General features: G+C 36.4%; 1 protein-coding gene across 1 annotated transcript in view; it reads left to right on the forward strand.

Moving 5' to 3' along the window:
* Positions 1-2,835: 2,835 nt before the first annotated feature.
* PKDCC (protein kinase domain containing, cytoplasmic) overlaps positions 2,836-18,891 on the forward strand; it is a 106,795-nt gene continuing 90,739 nt past the window's right edge. The window contains exon 1 of the mRNA XM_089677829.1: positions 2,836-4,120. Coding sequence (XP_089533955.1) covers positions 3,338-4,120 — 783 coding nt within the window. The 5' untranslated portion in view covers positions 2,836-3,337. The remainder of the gene's footprint in view (positions 4,121-18,891) is intronic.

Genomic DNA, 18,891 nt, shown 5'->3' on the forward strand with positions numbered 1-18,891 from the left:
AGACGCACGGCTGTGCCAATAATTATTATTGGAACCCCTATGCGTCTTGCAAACGTGTACATGTTTGCATGTGCCAAAACACATGGTAGCACAATACTATGCATTTTGGTGTGGCTCCATGTTTAAAATGGTGTAGTCTATTGAAATTAAGACTGCCTAAAACACGATGCAGAGGAATGTGAGGATTTGGGCAAAAATAGGCACTTTAAGGGTCTGTTCACACAATATGCGTTGAACTGTGACTATGTCTACCACAGTCCCAGCACATAGACAAGGCCACTTATTTTGAGTTCTATGCGTTCAGTTCAGCGTGTTGGGATCCAGTACACCACAAAATAAATGCGGCATTTCAATAAAATTGAAAAAAAAAAGGAAAAGTTTGTGATGCGTCAATTATGATGCAAATACACCGCTCCAGGATGATGTAATGCAGCCGCTGATGTGAATGAGCCCCAACAATGAGCTTTGATATTACAATAACATGCTAATACTTACATGAGATTTGTTTTTTCCAAGTGTATCTGTTCTTATCTGTTAATATCCGATACGTCCCCTATCTGGGGACCATACTGTACATTACATGAGATTTTAATTACTAGGTTTACATATACTACCTATCGTTTTTATTTCTATCATTACTTTAAATACTTGTACCTTCATGCGAGAGAGTTAGTATAGTATAAGAGTTTTATTGTATCTGAAAAGAAGATTACCGTATATTTATAATATTATAGAATTATAATTGTAGTAATAACCATTTATTACAGCCATAATTGGTGTTGCAAGCAAATCATCTCCCTCTTGTGGCCATTTGTTTCTCAGGCAGTGCAGTCAGCATCCCCAAAGAAGAAAGGTTGTTATTATTAGGCTAGGGTGCCTATAGACATATGAGGACTGCAGTCCAATCTGACAAACATTATTCATTATTCAAACATTACTTCAGACACCTTCTGAGTAAAAACTGATTATCATGATTGGATCTTTCAAGCTGATCAACTATTGTTCTCCAAGATAAGGATGAAGTTAGTAGTGTCATTAATAATCACCCTTGGTTAATGTAAACACAGCAATAATTATTCCATTCTAAAGAATAATTTCTCAGTGATCAAATCTCCCAATCACCATCTGATGTCTGTGGGACCCTTTAGCCTTAGAAATCTGTTGTTTTCAATTAGTCTAAAGCTGGCTGTACACTTTACAATATATTGTGCCATCTCTGTACAAACTCTTTAAAAATCACATAATAATGTAATAATAATAATATGTGGGCATGCCTAAACAATCTATACAATCAGTTGTAATGTCTGTGGCAGAGAGATGGACGTCATCTGTAATGAACAAACACAGCTGTCTGTACTTACCTAGTCACAAACTCTGCATTAAAATATCTTTTATTTACAGACAATCTAATGGTTTATCACGCACTCATCACATTCACGTGTATGGAAAATTCTGCATACAATAATATGACTGGATATACTACACTGACTACATTTTTACACACACACACACACACACACACACACACACACACACACACACACACACACACACACACACACACACACACACACACACACACACACACACACACACACACACACCTCCGTTTTTACCATTAAAACGCATAATCTGATCCTTCAAAATACAATAAAATTCATATGAATGTGATCAGCAAACCATAACCAAATGTTTATATATACAGGAATGTGAGAATAAATATATATATACATATACACATATGCTATATACTGCTATATACATATTTTATATATATATATATATATATATATAATAAGTATCTAAATTTAAAAAAAATTATATATATATATAAAATACATTTTATATATATATATATAAAATGTATTTTATATATATATATATATATATATATATATTTATTTAGATACTTATATATATATATATTATATATAATAAGTATCTAAATAATATATATATAAAATAAGTATATATATATATATATATATATATATATAAAATACATTTTTTTAAATATATATATATATATATATATAAAATGTATTTTATATATATATATATATATATATATTTATTTATTTAGATACTTATTTTATATATATATATATATATATATATATATATATATATAAAATATGTATATAGTAGCATATAGCATATGTGTATATTTATTCTCACATTCCTTTATATATAAACATTTGGTTATGATTTGCTGATCACATTCATATGAATTTTATTATATTTTGAAGGATCAGATTATGCGTTTTAATGGTAAAAACGGAGATATGCACATATATATATATATATATATATATATATATATATATATATATAGGGACTGATGTGAATGCATTATATTCATAATATGCAATAATGTAAAGCTTTGTGTAAATTGACAGCGCTATATAAGTACCTGAAATAAATGAATAAGTAAATAAATATATTATATATCATTCTACCCCCTTCTTATTAGATTGTAAGCTCTCATGCGCGGGGCCCTCCTAACCTTCTTGTGTTCTATTGTATTGTAATTGTATTGTTTCCCTTTAAAATGTAAAGTGCTGTACAAATGGTTGGCGCTATATAAATTCTGTATAATAAAAATAATCAACTCAGACGAAGGTTCTGCTGCTTGTCTATGCTCAGCAAAGGCTGCCGTACTAGGATGAAGGGCTAACTTGATTGTGCGCAGATACAGGGCGGAGTATTGATGAGCTTTGTAGAGGAATTGGCAAGCAATTGGCTCCTTCTTCTGCAGGGTGCTGGTCACATTGCACTATAGCAGCCAAGGGCCCGCAGACACCTCACTTGTCCATATGTGCCTGTGCAGAGACTGCTTTACTAGGAGTTAAACTGCTGGGGGCACCCGTTCCTCTCTGAACGCTTGTGCTGTGTTTACAGGCAGGGTTCAGTCTCCAGCGTGGATCAAGAAGGACTGCAAGTAGCCCAGTCTCAGCTCATCCCTAACTCTACAAGATCTGGAGACACAAGGAGATGCAATGCCCCCAATATACAATGCATGCCTCCTGCAGAAGGGGAAGTGTTGTATCCCACTATGAATGACTGATGCTGTCACTCAGCAAGAGGCTGGACTTAAAGAGAACCCTTTCTAAACACGCCTCCCCCCTCTCCTCATTCCTGCTCTGACAGTCCTGCAGCCAACATCTACAGTGAGAAGAGGCTGAAGAGAGGTGAAAGCACCAAACTGCTGCTTGCAGTGAAGCAACAGGACGAAGTGGATGCCAAGAATCGAGCGGACGGACGACGGTTTTGCCGAAGTGACACAGTACGTCCCCTTTAAAGTCACAGAGGCAAGTGTCAGCGCAGCCTTCCTTATATGGGGGGTGTCCAGCGGTGCCAGGAATTAGGAATACAATGTGAAAAAAGTCTTCTACAGATCTCATCTTTCCACCCGAACGCAAGATCCACAGGCTGGAGCCCTGGACACAACCTGAGAATGAGGCGCAGGAAAATCGCAGTGGTTGCTGGTTTCAGTTTGTCCTTCTTCCTTGGCACTGTGCTGAATTTGCTCTGCGTGCCCGGGTTTGACCATATCCAGCAGGTACAGGATAGAGGGACTACGGTACCCCTTGCCGCATCATGGCAAGGCCAGGGGGGCTCGTTGGATCTACTCAAGCAGCTTCAGGAGAGATACCAGGAAGTCATCCGCTATAGGGAGCATCAAGCTCCAGTGTCAGTTTCGGAGAGGCTGCTGAGACCTCTGGAGAGGAGGTTGATGGACCTAGCCCAACAATCCTCTGAACACAATCAGAAATGGGAAAGCCCAAAGGGATCCATCTCTGATCAGAACATTCTGTCTCCATCTCACCCCGGTTCAAAAATAGATCTGTCTTTGCACCCACCTTTGTTAGGTTGCCAGGACATTAGCAAGGGGACTAACGTGCATTATTTGGGTTCTGGTTATACCAAAGCTGTATACAAATTGGTCTTGAATGATACCCTGTCTGTGGCTCTCAAATCTGTTGATTTTGGTGGTCACGACATTCAGAATTGCTTAAAACGATACCGAACTTTGGAGGACTGCTACAGGCTGGCTTCATTCAAAATTGTCAAGGAAATGATTTTACTCCAAAGACTTCAACATCCAAACATCCTGCAGGTAAGCATGACAGTCCATCCACATTCAGAATTCTTCTTGTTTTGGCCACGTCCATTAAGCCTATGTGCTCTATATGATGTTTGGGTCAAAAGAGATTTGTAGTCATGGAGGAAATTACATGTTTTGCATCTTCCGAAGACAGGTTAACATTTTATCTTGTATTTTCGAGGAGCCAGACTTGTGTAGATTCTTTGCATTCCAACTTTATAACTTTTATCTTCCAACTTTAGAAATTCAGTTTGAAAATATAGAACAACGGGAAAAAGATTCTTAAAACATTATTTAAAATAAATATTCCGCCCTTATAATCCACGTGATTAGCACATGTGACAGTGGCCCTTGTTTAGTAACAAACATTTTCTAAATATCACTGTGCCATTTGGAATCAATAGTTTGTTGAAAAGTCTATCTCTACACCCGAAATTCTTCATGTTTTTGTGCATCCTAAGGCTCCAGAAGTTGCTGCAATGATGCATATTTTATGGGGTTTTTTTTAAATGTAAAGCTATATATGTGAATTGTATACTCCAGATGAACTTTGTGCGGAAGATGTGAAACAGATTTCAGGGGTGATTTAGTGTATGGAATAAATTTCAAGCCGTGCTGTTTACTTCAAATTCTCAGTGAGGATAAAAAATAAAAAAGAAGAAATAGAACCGCAACATGACAGGGCATTTTTAGTGAACACAGTTATGGGGCCACGTGTTAATGAAGCTAAGTAATGTCGAAAAACATGGTATGCACATGAATGATCACGTCCTATTTTTTTAAAAGTTTTTTTTTAAATGCACAAAAAATTTCCACCTTGCTGGAAAATTTTCACAACTCTACATTTTCCTAACTGCCCATTAGATAGAGCAAAATCTTTAACATGTTAGATGAAATATCTAGTAGCTTGTATTAATTTAACCCTTTATGTTGTGGACACTTTCTTTGAGGTGAGTAGGCATAGCCCAAAATTTAGCAAGATCCCACCACCTGGGATACTCGGATCATATAGAACACTTCTCAACATTGAAATTGGTTGCAAAAATTTTATTATGGTTTGGAATGTACTTGTCAGCTGTTCTCCTGAGAAAGGGAATGCTTCTTGGACCACTTGAGCATCACATATGCGTGAGGGTAAGTCAGACTGCGGTGGACCATGGTGGCGTTCTTTAATTATGCCCCCAGCCCTTGTTGTCGGTGTCAGATCTGTCTGTGTATGTCCAGCCATCAGAACTACAAAATATCTATCAGGCACAACAATGCACTTCCCCCATTCAGTCTGCATGCTGACGTTAAAATCACCTTCAGAGTCAATTAAGGCAATGTAACATCACCGTCCTGTGCTGCCAAGTAAGGAACAGTCGGAGACTTTCGCACGGCCTGCCCCTGCCGTGTTTATTTACTCTCATCATAAATGGTTGCACGTTTCTTTATGAATGAATTATTTTTAAAACTCCCTCTAGAAAGACAATCCCGAGGCTTTAAAAAAGAGGGGAATATTTCCCCGTCGAGTTCCAACCAAGGAGCCAATGGCAGAGCCTGGTTCCAGTCAGTGAGAAGTCAGTGCCTAAGTTCATTTACTTGAAGCAAGAGAAGTGTAAATCAAACACAGCCTTTCAAGAGTGAAAACAAGGCTATCTGTGTGCCACGGACAAGGCGAATCCAGCATACAATCTTTACCACTATTGATAATTATCAAAATATTGTGCGAAACATTCTCTGCTGCCAAGAACAAGCATGACATTGTTAATTCAAGAACTTGACAATATTTTAATTGCGCCACTTTTTTTTTTTTTTTTTGTAGGAGTACACCTTACCTGCGGCTTATATTTAATAGTACATTCAGAAATTCAAGAGCTGTGATTTTTAACCGTATTAAATTATATATCGCTTCATGACTCCAAGGTTGCCCATTGTCCTTTACATGGGCAGCTTTAGAGGTTTATCTATCAGCGGTGCCCTTAGAAGCTCCTAGAGGCTTATACAATGGGTTTATTTGTAAGAATTTTTATTTGCTAAAATTGTAAAAAGTTCAGCAGTCTGAAATACCTTTTGACCCTGTCCCAGTGGCTCCTTTGGGTGCCAGCCATGGAGAAGATCCTTTGTAGAATTTTCAAGGATTGACATACATTTTATATTATTATTATGATTATTCTTATTATTTTAATGTGTTAATCGTATGTAGTACTTATAAAAAGGATTGCCAGCTTTATTCAGTGACCACATAATATCTAGTTCCTCCTACCTGTAGGTATCTTACAATATTATTACACTTATTTTACTGTAGTGGTACACAAATTGTGAGTTGGAGATCCCAAGTGGGTTAACCTTTGTTGTACCAAAATTAGGGGATGTGACAGTTATTTCATATTTGGTATAAAATATATTTCTTGATTCTGAGAACGGTGACAAATCAGCACTAGTATAACAGAAGTTAATCATCTCTCTCCTTAAGAACCTAACATAGAACATTGCCCACTAACATAAATCCTTTACTGAGAAGCTTACATTCTAAACTTGGTCAAAAAACATCAAGTTACCAACAGATATTGTCAAACTGATAGTGACAGAAGAAATGACTGTGAAGGTTCTCATTTATACAGGTCAGGTCAGGTAGTACTGGAATGGGCTTTTGTTTTTTTTCAGCCATACTAACTATGTAACTATGTAGTAGTAATTATTCCCCTTCATCTGGACATGTTGTGTAATGTAGAAGACGTTTTGTAGCTTGTCCAAGCTACTCATTCTTTGAGTTCTAATGAATGTCAGGAAAATAGCCTCAGCTTTCCTAATTCATGTAGAACCAGATACTGTATTTATAATGGAGACCATTATGTATGAACAGCAGACTGTTTTGGCGCTGGTGGAACAAAAGGCTGTTGGTTGAAAAATTCCATCTGAGGCCTTTGACAGAGAACCCTCTAACATCTCTGTGGAGACCCTGAAGGTTGACACTGCTGATGATCATCATCTGATATCTATGATTTGCCTATCTATTGCCCCTACCAGTTTTACAAACTCAGTCTAAGGTTAGTACAGGCTGAAGCTAATCATACATTATTGGGCAAGAACATGAAAGGTGAAGGAAACACATAAACACAGGCAGAATATACAAACTGTACTCAGATGGTACTCTAGTTAAAAATAAACTCAGCACTTTAAAAAAATTTTAAATTATTTGATCATTTGTAAAAATACAACAGAAGCATGGGCAGTCTATGGTCCTCTATTTGAAGAGTACATACACTTGCTAGTAAGGAATGCTTGGACTTCTAGTTCTTCAGCGACTGTTGACTCAACATAGCCAAACCCAGTGTTCACAGACTAATAGATTGAATGTTCTTACTGCTTTATTACATTTATGTACCTAAATGTTATTTTTCAGCAGCATTCATGTTCTAAATACGATCTGGTCTTACTATCAATGTCTCGTGATGATATGGTAGATTTCCCTAATCTATACATAGCACAGTTGCATTGTCTTGATAGAGCACAGTAGTTTAGATTAGCCTATATGTTCTGTGGTTTTCTTAATTTAGCATTAACCACAACAAACGTAATTCAGTTGTCACAGACAGAGATCAGAAGCATTGCTGACCTTCTGAAGATCAAAGCTTGACATGTGATGCTTTATATGAATTTAATATTGATTCGCTACAACATTTCCAGCACTAGACCTTTCAGAGGTTGTCAGAATGTCCTTTACCTTTTTATTCTGAAAATATTTTTGCCAGAGTTGCTAGCTATCTCTGATTTCCAGGAACATTATCTCATTTATCTGTGAGCCAGATTCACTGCTTATCTAATATGCTCGCTTTACTTTTTGTTAGGACTAGAATTGTTGGACGGTAGCCTTTACAGATTCAGAATCTTTCTTAACTAACTTGATAACTGTGCATGAAACATTGACTGCTTTTCCAAGGCAGCGTTGCCAGGGACAAGTCTGTTTGCTTTGAATAAGCCAGAAAATTTACGTTGTAAAAGCTTCATATCAGATAAAATTATATAGAAGGTGCAAAAAATGTATTTTCTGTGCAATAATGTCATACACAGCAATATTTTGCTGAGTGATAGAGATGCATGTACTAGACCGATCACACAACAAAAAAAAGATTTGATCCCATTCCCTTTAGTTTTTGGAGCCCATGTTCCATAACGTCATCCCTTTTGGGAAGATCTCCCAATTGGAGCGAGTCAGTAAGGCAATTGCGACACATTTCTGGCAATGTATATGTAGGCACAAACCTTGCGCTCAATTCATAAAAACACGGCGACATTTTCTTTGTACCAACGCATGTGACAAAATGAAGTAGTTCTTTTTTAGGACAAAACCACTGAATGATGCTACCGTTGCAACAAATTCATAAAATAATACCTCAATATCAATGATAAGGGGAAGTGGAGGTAAATAAGACCTCTTCCTACTTGGAGTAAATTTTCGATTGTGTCGCATGTTTAATTATAGTGTTGCAGCACTGAGACAATTCTACAACAAAGTTTGACTTTCAGTTCTTCTGGTACTGAGATTTGTTATGTTTCGTTACTCTTCTAATTTCTCTAAATAGCGTCTCTTCCTAAAAAACTTCCAATTCGCAGGAGAGATGCTTGCAACAGTTCTGTCAGAGTTGCAACAATTCTAATACGCCTCACCAACACGTACATGAATCTGGACAAATATCTATCTTGCACCTTTACCTTTAACACCTTAAGGAAGATGCCCAGCCATTGGTGATACCACCATTCTAGTTGCTTATACAGAGACATAAAAAACACCAACATTCCGGTGACACTAGTTCCCTTTCTCAAGTACCAAATTCTGCCATTTGTCGCACCACTTCGAGACAGATTTCTAAATAGTATCTACAACACTCTTTATGAATTTCAGGGAATGTGCTCAATATTATCCATGTTCTTTGTGGGTAAAAGCAGATCATCTAGGAGTCTGATGGTTTGTTTGTGGACACTTGTCTGCAGATTTAGGCTACCTGTAGAAATAAGATAGGGGTCTGGAGGAACACACAATTTTCAGTTGAATTTTTTTCTTTTGGAAAGGAACATTTCCAGAAAGATGGACCTCTGGCAGAAAGGCAATCTTTTTGCATGTCTGTTTATCAATCTTGAGATAACTTGAGGAATTGTATACAACAGATACGTGTATTTCCTCCATTAGTTGGATATTATATGACAACATGGCGTATATGAATTTTTTTCACAGAGAAAATCTTGATTCTTTCAAGAATGATCTTTTACATGGTGGACTGTCTTATGTTTAAGGGCGGCCTTAAAATGGCATGCATTTTGGTGTGGTTTATATAATACAAGAAAGGCACATACAACAGCCAAGGGAAAACCAAAATTTTTACCATCTTACCTTCGGCAGACAGTAGGATTTGCAAGTAGTATGAAAATCTGTAGAGATTTTTAGATACATATGTAAATATATTCAGCATATATGTGCACACGTGGCAGCCATGCTAGATTGCAACCTAATCACATTGTTCCTTCTTTTTATTGGTCCTCTAACCTCAGTTCAGTCTGTACAGAATAATTGATAACAATAGAGTATATGGCTGCCAACAGGTTCTTTATCAGCAGGTGCTCAGCAAATTTGTTAAAACATACAACAGCTATAAATGTACTAAATGTAACATAAAAAATACTGTAAGGCTAAACAGTACAATCATAACTTAAAGATGTGCTCATAGTTTCCATTTAAACTCATATGTTTATGACCACCCGGGCCACACAATATTGAGTGGCTTGTGTGACTATCTATACATTTATATTTGTGACCTTTAGTGCCGTACTGTTTGTTTATATTCTAGTTCACTGTCTTGGTGCCGTGGTTGTGGCATTTTCAGTACTGGCTGCTTAAATTGTTCATCTGTACATAGTGGCGAAGGAGTTATATATTTTTTATTTATAGAATACAAAAGGCCCACTACAGCAAAAAATGCTGTATTCTGGTACCTATATATGGTTAATAGCTGTAATGATTGTATTCAGAATGTTAATTGTTTTATTCCACATGCCTTTGTTGATATTTTCTTCACATTTACATATTGGCCAAGCTGTCCAGCACAAGTAAAAGTTATAGGAGGCTGGATAAAGCATATAAACTATATAACACTGCTGGTGTACTTTTGATGGTTAGGTTTTATTCAAATGGTTTATACCTTTGTAAGAAAAAAAAACTGTTGCTTAAAACTTTAAAAAATGTTAGCTGGAGTTGGGCTTTAAGTCATCTGTCCCTTATTTATAACATAATTTAAATCTAAGCCTAGCTTGTCCTCAAGGTGACAACATTGTCACCCTATTACATGAAATGGAAAAATAACAGATCTACTGGCAGGACAGGTGATTAACCCAGCTATCATGTAATACTAGCTGTTCTTAAGTAATATGTTTCTAATAAAGTGAGATCTAACTTTGCTTTATCTGAAGTTTAAAATATTTTTAGATTCACTTCAAAATATTTTTATCCATAGCTCATGATTAATACATTATACAGATTAGAATTCTGTGATATTTAAGAAAATTATACAAGAAGAAAAGACCAATGTGATTACCCAAAACAACTACTCAGAATTTATTTTGGACTTATTGTGGTTGGTTGCTTAAGCCAGTCATAGAAGGATTGAATCTTAGCCTGTTCAGCAGGGACTGACCAAGAATCGGTTCTTCTATGGGCAGGTTGGTTGTACTAAAATTGATCCATCCAACCTGTTCGATTTTTTGCATGCGATCATTGCCAGTGGCTATAGACACTAGCAATTACCATTGTGTTCACCAGGGAGAACTCCCCACTGGTAGAATACAATAGTGCTGCGGAAGGGATTCCCCCATCAACACTGACTGTGTTGATGGAGGAATCTTGTGATTTTCATGGGTTTTAGGAAAGAAAATTACATCATCTATGGCTTGCCTTAGAGTTACTCCACATTGCATTTAGACTTCCACCACAGCTCCCAACTTTCTGAGATGAGAAGGAGGGACAATTTTTAGCATGTAGTACATAGACGAAGGACCCACCCCTGCCACGCCACCAGTTAAGCAGGACATGAAGAATTATTAGGCAAAAAAAAAATGACTGGTGCTTTTTTCACTTTCATTTTTTCTTTATTCTGGCATTTTAAAATATCTAAAGCATAGATATAGAGGTTGAACAAAAAGTTTATAACACTTTGTATTAAACAGTATATTATTTTTTATAAAAGTCTAAATATCAGACCAAAAAAAAAGAAAGCCTGAGGCAGAGAGATTTGGTTCCAAAAAAGGGGCAATGCCTCCAAAAGAGGAACTTTGTCCCCTTTATTGAATAGGCCTACATAAGTCTGTTCACCCCGACGTAGGGGTTGTATCTTATTTCACTGGCTTTTTAACAGCTCAAAGCACATTGTAATGATGCAGAATGTTGACGGTTTCCATCCAGGCTAGCAAAGAATAACATTATAACAGAGCATATTACCAGGAACTAGCCTAGTGGAACCTGGCTTGTTCTATGTCACTGTTGAGAGGCACCATCTGCTTAACAGAAAACAGACAGACACACGGGCTTTGCTGATAGGCATCTCCAAGCCAGCCCTGAAAATCATGACTTAGCAGAAGCTGCCACACTTTGCATCCTCCCAGGCTGCAGCCTCTACTCCCAGCCAATGGAAGATGGAGTGCTTCATTAGAAACAGATTAGGGTTCATGGACTCAGTACACAGCAATTATGTCATAAATTAGCAGTCGAAAATCACAAGCTGTCTCGGTGCAATAGGTGAGGGTAGCTAAGGTTGCTCTTGACATTCATCAAACAAAGCTTTTTTTTCCGCCCCTGCAAAATGCAGAGCTTAAAAGTAAGATGTGCTAACCTGGAATTTTCATCGCTTTTAAGAGTTACTTTAAATTTATTTGTCCTTATCGGAGGAGGCATAATGGGAATCCACAAGGGCCTGGAGCAGAACTCAAGGTGGACCCCATCATGGTCAGATATAGGGAACTGACCCTAAGGATAATAAGACCTAAGTAGAAAATGATAGTCATTGATTATTGTGGTAGTCTTACAATTTTTAATTCAAAAACACATCCATATACTTACGTTCCAGTCGATTATTAAACAAAATAGTAACAGAATGAAATTTTTTAATCTATGTTAGAAATTAGGTAATACCATGTAAAAAGTGTTGTGGGCCATAAAGATTTATATCACACTTCATATATTGAAACCCCCCAGGTATTTTATATGTTATCTGAAAAAAAACATACTCTCAGCTAAGTGTACTGCCTCAACTCCTTTAGTTAATAAACTCCAATATACATCTTATTCTAAGCATATATATCCAAATTCATCTCATGATCACATCACTTTTTCCTATATACTTATATATATATATATATATATATATATATATACACACAAAAATCTAAAATCACACACATATGTACAGAGAAAACCTAAGCTGCTTGTGTAAATATATATGTACTGTATATTTATAAATATGATATATCAAGATGGATATTTACGGTATGTCTACATATAGAGAGATCATGCTATATCTTGACGGAATGGATAATTATGTTGAACGGAACAGATAATTATGTTGACAGATATATCAGGACGGATACTTATGTCTACATATAGAGAAATCATGATATATCATGATGGATCATTATGTTGACATATACAGATATATCATGATGGATCATTATGTTGACATATACAGATATATCGTATTGGATCATTATGTTGACATCTACAGATATATCAGGATGGATATTTATGTCGCCATGTACAGATGTTTTAAAAGTCTTGGATTGTAAATATGCACATTACAAAAACTGCCAGATTTTTTTTTTTGTATCCTTGACTTATCTCCTGATATGTTTCTGTGTAACAAATATACACGCTCACAGATTTAATTAACATTCAATGGTTTAGTGGCATCTTTAACACCCATTAATATGCTTTTAAAAATTCCCATAACCTAGTATAAGACAGGCGTTTCTGCCATTTTTTTCCTAATTTGAATAATGCAGCTAAAACACTGGGGAATTTTTACAGTCAGCATTCCCAAAATCCATTATTTTTCAACAGGCAATAAGATCATTACTGAATTTCAGATTTGTTAGAATAGTAAAACGCAGTTCAGGATACCAAAGTTTATTGAATTTCTATGACGCCATTAACAAACTGTTTTTCCTGCTCACAAGACTTAATGGTCCCCGATATATTCATTATTGCATATAATCAGTCCATAGAGATTTCCGTAAAGTGCACAAGCCTGGCGATAAACAAAACTTGGTTGTTCATCTAGTTATACCTGATTGGACGCAAAATTGATAACAAGTTTGCTGTAAAAAAATTAAATTCCTAAGATCCAGAAAATAAAAGTGTATCTCAAGGACGAAACCCGGAATCCTAGGGTCACTTTTCCCACATATTCAGTTTTTGTACTTTTTTCAGTATTTTATCTGTGATCTGGTATTTAAACCGTGATGTTTTTCGATCACATTTGGAAGGCAACAGTTTTAAAGGCTAATTTACACATTTTAGAGCACTATGGAAATTCTTGAATTTAGTATAGCAAAACAGGACGTAACTGTAGTAATAATAATAATAATAATAATTAACTCCAAAAACAGGCTCAGAAACTGTTTCAAAAGTAAAGCTTTCGATAACATAGTATCTTTTTCCATGAATGTATATTTTTTTATATTTTGCATTTTAAAATAATTCCCTCTTATTAGTATCTTTTGTCGATTGTACTTTTAGTGTAAGTGCTGAGAAATGAGGTTGATTTATGGCTTGTGTATTGTGTTAGCATAAACAATTTATGTGTTCATTGATCACTGCCAGTGATAGCAGACAGATAGAGATTTATTTTATATGTTAGTGGCCTTTATAGATGTAGAAGGTTTAGGTTCTAAAGGAGTTTTTTTTTTGCTGTCGCAAATAGGTTTATATACCCAAAAAATGTGGGAAAAAATTAATTAAATTAGAAATCTCCACTCAACCGGGTTGGATATTTGAAGAAAAAACATGTTATCTTTTCTCATAGAAAATGTGATTTAAAAGGGATTATTATTTATTATTATTATTATTATTTATTACAGGTACTTATATAGCACCTTCAATTTATGAAGCGCTTTACATATATATTGTACATTCACATCAATCCCTAACCCTCAAGGGGTGTACAATCTAAGGTCCCTAACTTACATTCATACATACACATATGAGGGACAATTTAGACAGGAACCAATTAATCTACGATTTTCTAAAAAAAACACCCGAAGGTTGTCACCTGATGCTTTCTGTCTGGAAGAACCCATGTTGATCAGATTTTCTATTGCAACCCAATTTCACTCTTTTTTGAATATGAATATGTTAAAGCCCATCTCCAGGCAAAAAAAAAAAATCCCATGCAATGAGGCTGTGCCTGCACTGCATGGGTTAACTTGTAGTTTCTGTCTAGTTAGCAGGAGAAAGGAGATATACTTACCTAAACATCCACTGGTCCGGCACCCCTGCGCTCCAGGGTTCTTGAGTTTTGGACTGTTCCTGACCTCATCAGGCCCAGAGCAGGCTTCATAGACCAAGAACAGTCCACCGCTGGGGGGGGGGCACCATTTTCCAAAGGAATAAAGGATTGGGTGTGTAAAAGCTTTCTCCTCATCCCTAGACAAAACGAACAGTTTTCGGGGTTCAGCTTTACAGCTGTTTTTAAACACCAGATGGCAGTCAGATGCCCCATAAATCAGTAGGCCTGTATAAGGAAATTACATTTTTCAGATAAAATTCTGTTTGTTGAAGAATTATTATTTTTATCCTGATTGGAGTTTGCCCTTAATTGTTTTAGGATATGATATAGGAAAGCAGATCTCTACTCTAGAGTAAGCTCCTCATCCCTGCACATATTTTACATTATTTTTTTAAATACTCCCTAATCCAGTCCTCTGGCCAGTCACAGATGACCCCAGGCCCTCTTCCTCATCTCCCTGCAGCAGCAATCTTCAGTTCAGCAGAGAGAAACATTGGTGTTATGACGTCAGCACTTCTATAATATAGTGCTGTGAACCCCATGTGATGACATATCCCTGGGAGGTGGTATGCTATAACAGCCTGAGCTCACAGGGAGTGGGCTGAATAGCACTGGCCACCCTTAAAAACTTTGAAGAGGACCAGTGATGGATTATGGAGCAGACTTGGAATTTTGGACAAGTGCTAGACAAAAGTGGCTTACATTTTATAGGGCTCATCCACACGTGCAGCTATACTGCCACAGTAACCACATGCATTACACACGGTTGCAGCATGGACCTTTTCCCTTGAATGGGTTGGGTTTGGCGACAGTACTGCCTGCCAAAAGTACAATGTCCTCATCCGTGGCATGGGTAAAGTCTGCTTTTACTGCCCCCCTCCCCCATCAGCCTGTGTAAATGAGCCCATACTCATTTTTATTCTTTTTAATTTCCCTGCACATGATTGGGTGTTTGAGGCCACCAAAGGTTGACATCATAAAGAATGAAAGTTCCACCCAGAGGAAGTCAGTAGGCCAATGTGCTTCTCTTCTGTATGCCCACAGAAGTACCTATTTATTTTGGGGGAACATTTAATATCCCCCATATAAATAAGAGCAAACCAACAGATATTACTGGACAAGTTTTACCAGCCTGGGGCATTTGCAGAGATATGCAGCTTACATCGAAAAATTACGGCTGTTGGCTGGTTAGGTGGTGATCACATTGATGTAATTCTAAAAAGAGCGTACAAAAATCAGTGCAAGTCACACCAAAAAACATTAAAGGGAATTGTGCTGAGTGAAGAATTCTATGCTTAATGTTTTTGCTAACGCAGCATGTCCCGTATTTCCTTCTGTCAAAATAAAATGGATTAGAGCGCATTATCCTGTAACCTGTTTCAGTCCTGTACTGTAAAATGCGGGAAGAATTACGAACTTCTTGGCTACGTGGAACTTTTCAATAACTTTTAGGATCTGGAGACGCAAAGAGAAGCCTGTAGCTCATTAATTTCAAGATAAATGTCAGAATATCTCCCTTTTCATAGATGCAACTTTTCTTGCCATTGCTCAAGTTACTTAAATTCCTTTTCTGAAAAGCTTTTGAAATGGGCAGGTGCACTCCCTTTAAGATGGAAATGTATTTGGTCTGGAGGGTTGTTCATTAAAGTAGATTTAATAATGAGGGGCATTTGGAAAAAAAGGGGGATTTGGGTCAGTGATTTACTTTAACACAAGGCTGAGTCATTCACTAATTGCCTTCCAGTTGCTATGTATCATATTCTGTCTGACAAAACTTTTGTTTCATCCACTTGAAAGATAAACGGTCATGTTTCGGGGTAAAAAAAAAAGTTTACTTTTCACCTTTTTTGTGGACGGAATGATGCAACCTGACTGCTCCAATAATCATTTTTATGTTTTAAATAAGTGTAACATATGGAAAGAAAAATCTTTATTTTCCACCTTTTGGTGGACTGAACAATGCAAACCTGACTACTCCAATAATCATTTTTATGTTTTAAATAAGTTCAACATATTATTCACTGATTTGGTGCTCCTCTAGTAAATGTGCATTGCCACATTGAAAAGAGTATGTAACAAAAATGCGCATGATCAGAATAATAAATATTTAACCAATTCAATACCGGGCAATTTTACACCTTCCTGCCCAGGCCATTTTCAGGTTTCAGCGCTCTCACAATTTGAATGACAATTGCGCGGTCATACAACATTGTACCCAAACTAAAATTTTATCATTTTCTTCACACAACTATAGCTTTCTTTTGGATGTATTTAATAACCGCTGGGATTTTTATTTTTTGCTAAATTAACAAAAAAAGACCAAAATTTTTGAAAAAAAAAACACGTTTTTGTTTGTTTCTGTTATAAAAGTTTACAAATAAATAATTGTTCTTCATAAATTTAGGCCAAAATGTATTCTGCTACATGTCTTAGGTGAAAATAACCCAAATTAGGATGTATTATTTAGTTTTTAGGAAAGTTATAGAGTTCACAAACTATGGTATAGATCTGAAAATTGATCAATCCTGAAGTACTGACAGCCAATCTAATTTCTTGAGGTCCAAGAATGTCAGAATAGTACAGATATCCCCCAAATGACCCCTTTTTATAAAGTAGACAGTCCGACGTACTTCATAAGAGGAATGGCGAGTTTTTTGAAGTTGTATTTTTTTTGTCATAATTTTTCGGAAAATGAAAAAATTAAAAAAATTATTTTCACTATTTTTTTTTACATACTGTCACCAGTGCAGTACAGCATCATCATATAACTAGCATGGTGGTGAACAGGGACACTGATTGGTGACAGTATGAAAAAATAAATAAATATATATATATATTTATTTATTTATTCTTTTATTATTATTTTAAATTTTTTATTACATTTTTTTTTATTTTTTTAAAGATTTTTTTTTCATATTTACTATGACCAAAGTAGTACATAGAAACATTGTACTACTTTGGGGAAGTGATCAGTATTTTTTTTTTTTACACAATTTGCTTATAGCAAAGAATTACTTTGCTATAACCAAGCATTTACCTGAATGACATCGATTCATTCAGGTTTTTTTTTTTTTTGTGCTTAGCTGTGATTTGGCCACAGCTAATCACATGACATGTGCATGTGACCTGCTGTGACCATTCACAGCTAGACACTAGTATACAATGGATGGCATGAATGAAGCCATCCATTGTATACAACTGTCATGTGACCTGCTGTGATTGGTCACAGCCGGTCACATGGTACCGGCAACAGGGGCCGGTACTCAGATCTGTCATCGGCCGTGTCCGAGGTACACGGCCGGTGATAGATCGTGCCTCTGCGCGGCTCTGCAAGCGCGCGAACTGCGCATGTGCGGGAGGACGCCAAATGGCGTACACCCCGGAAAGCTAATGCATATTTGTAGCCGCCAAACGGCTATAGGCCGGGCGGCAAATGGTTAAACATATTGTACCAAAACCACCTTGTATATGGCAACAATCCATTAAAATACTATAAATATGAATAAATGCTAAAAATAAAATCTTTGTAGCTCTGACCCGTCAATAAATTTTATCTAAATAAACTTTGACACCCTCCCACCAGAGTTATACAACAGGAAATTGTAGAATAAAATATTAAATGTAAAGTTCACTGACCGGCTGTAATTTCTTTCTACGTCTTGACACTGGAAGATTTTCATATGGTGCATATGAAGAATCAATATCTTATAGTTCATTTAATGTGAATACAGGGTGTCCCAAAAGTCACCATGCATAGGGAAAATAGGAAACTGTAGCCAAACATACCTTTATTTACAAAATATTCATTACTAAATTTTACAAAATGTTTACAAAATATTCTCTACAAGTTGGCCACCTCTTTCTACCCTAACACAAATTCTTCACCCCATTCATGGAGAACACGTTCCAAGATATCTGTTGTTATGCAAGCATAAAAAATATTAAACATATAAAATATAACCTGACCAGGCTATATATCATGACCAGGCCATTTTTTGCTATTCGGCATTGTGCTGCTTTAACTGACAATTGCGCAGTCATGCAAGACTGCACCCACATGAAACTTATATCATTTTTTCACACAAATACAAATCACGTACATGTACGTAATCTGACTCAGCGAGGCCTCTCCGCTGCAGTATATCTCTGGTAGGCGCTCGCCAAGTAGATAATTTAAAATATAATATGAGTTTGTTCATTTTACCTATGTAAGGAGACTTTTGGTAGTATGATCAGTTGTAAGTGATAAAAACT

The sequence above is a fragment of the Staurois parvus genome, unplaced genomic scaffold (assembly GCF_062004578.1).
Source record: "Staurois parvus isolate SC_StPar_1 unplaced genomic scaffold, SC_StPar_1.0 ptg000192l, whole genome shotgun sequence".
Taxonomy (NCBI): domain Eukaryota; kingdom Metazoa; phylum Chordata; class Amphibia; order Anura; family Ranidae; genus Staurois; species Staurois parvus.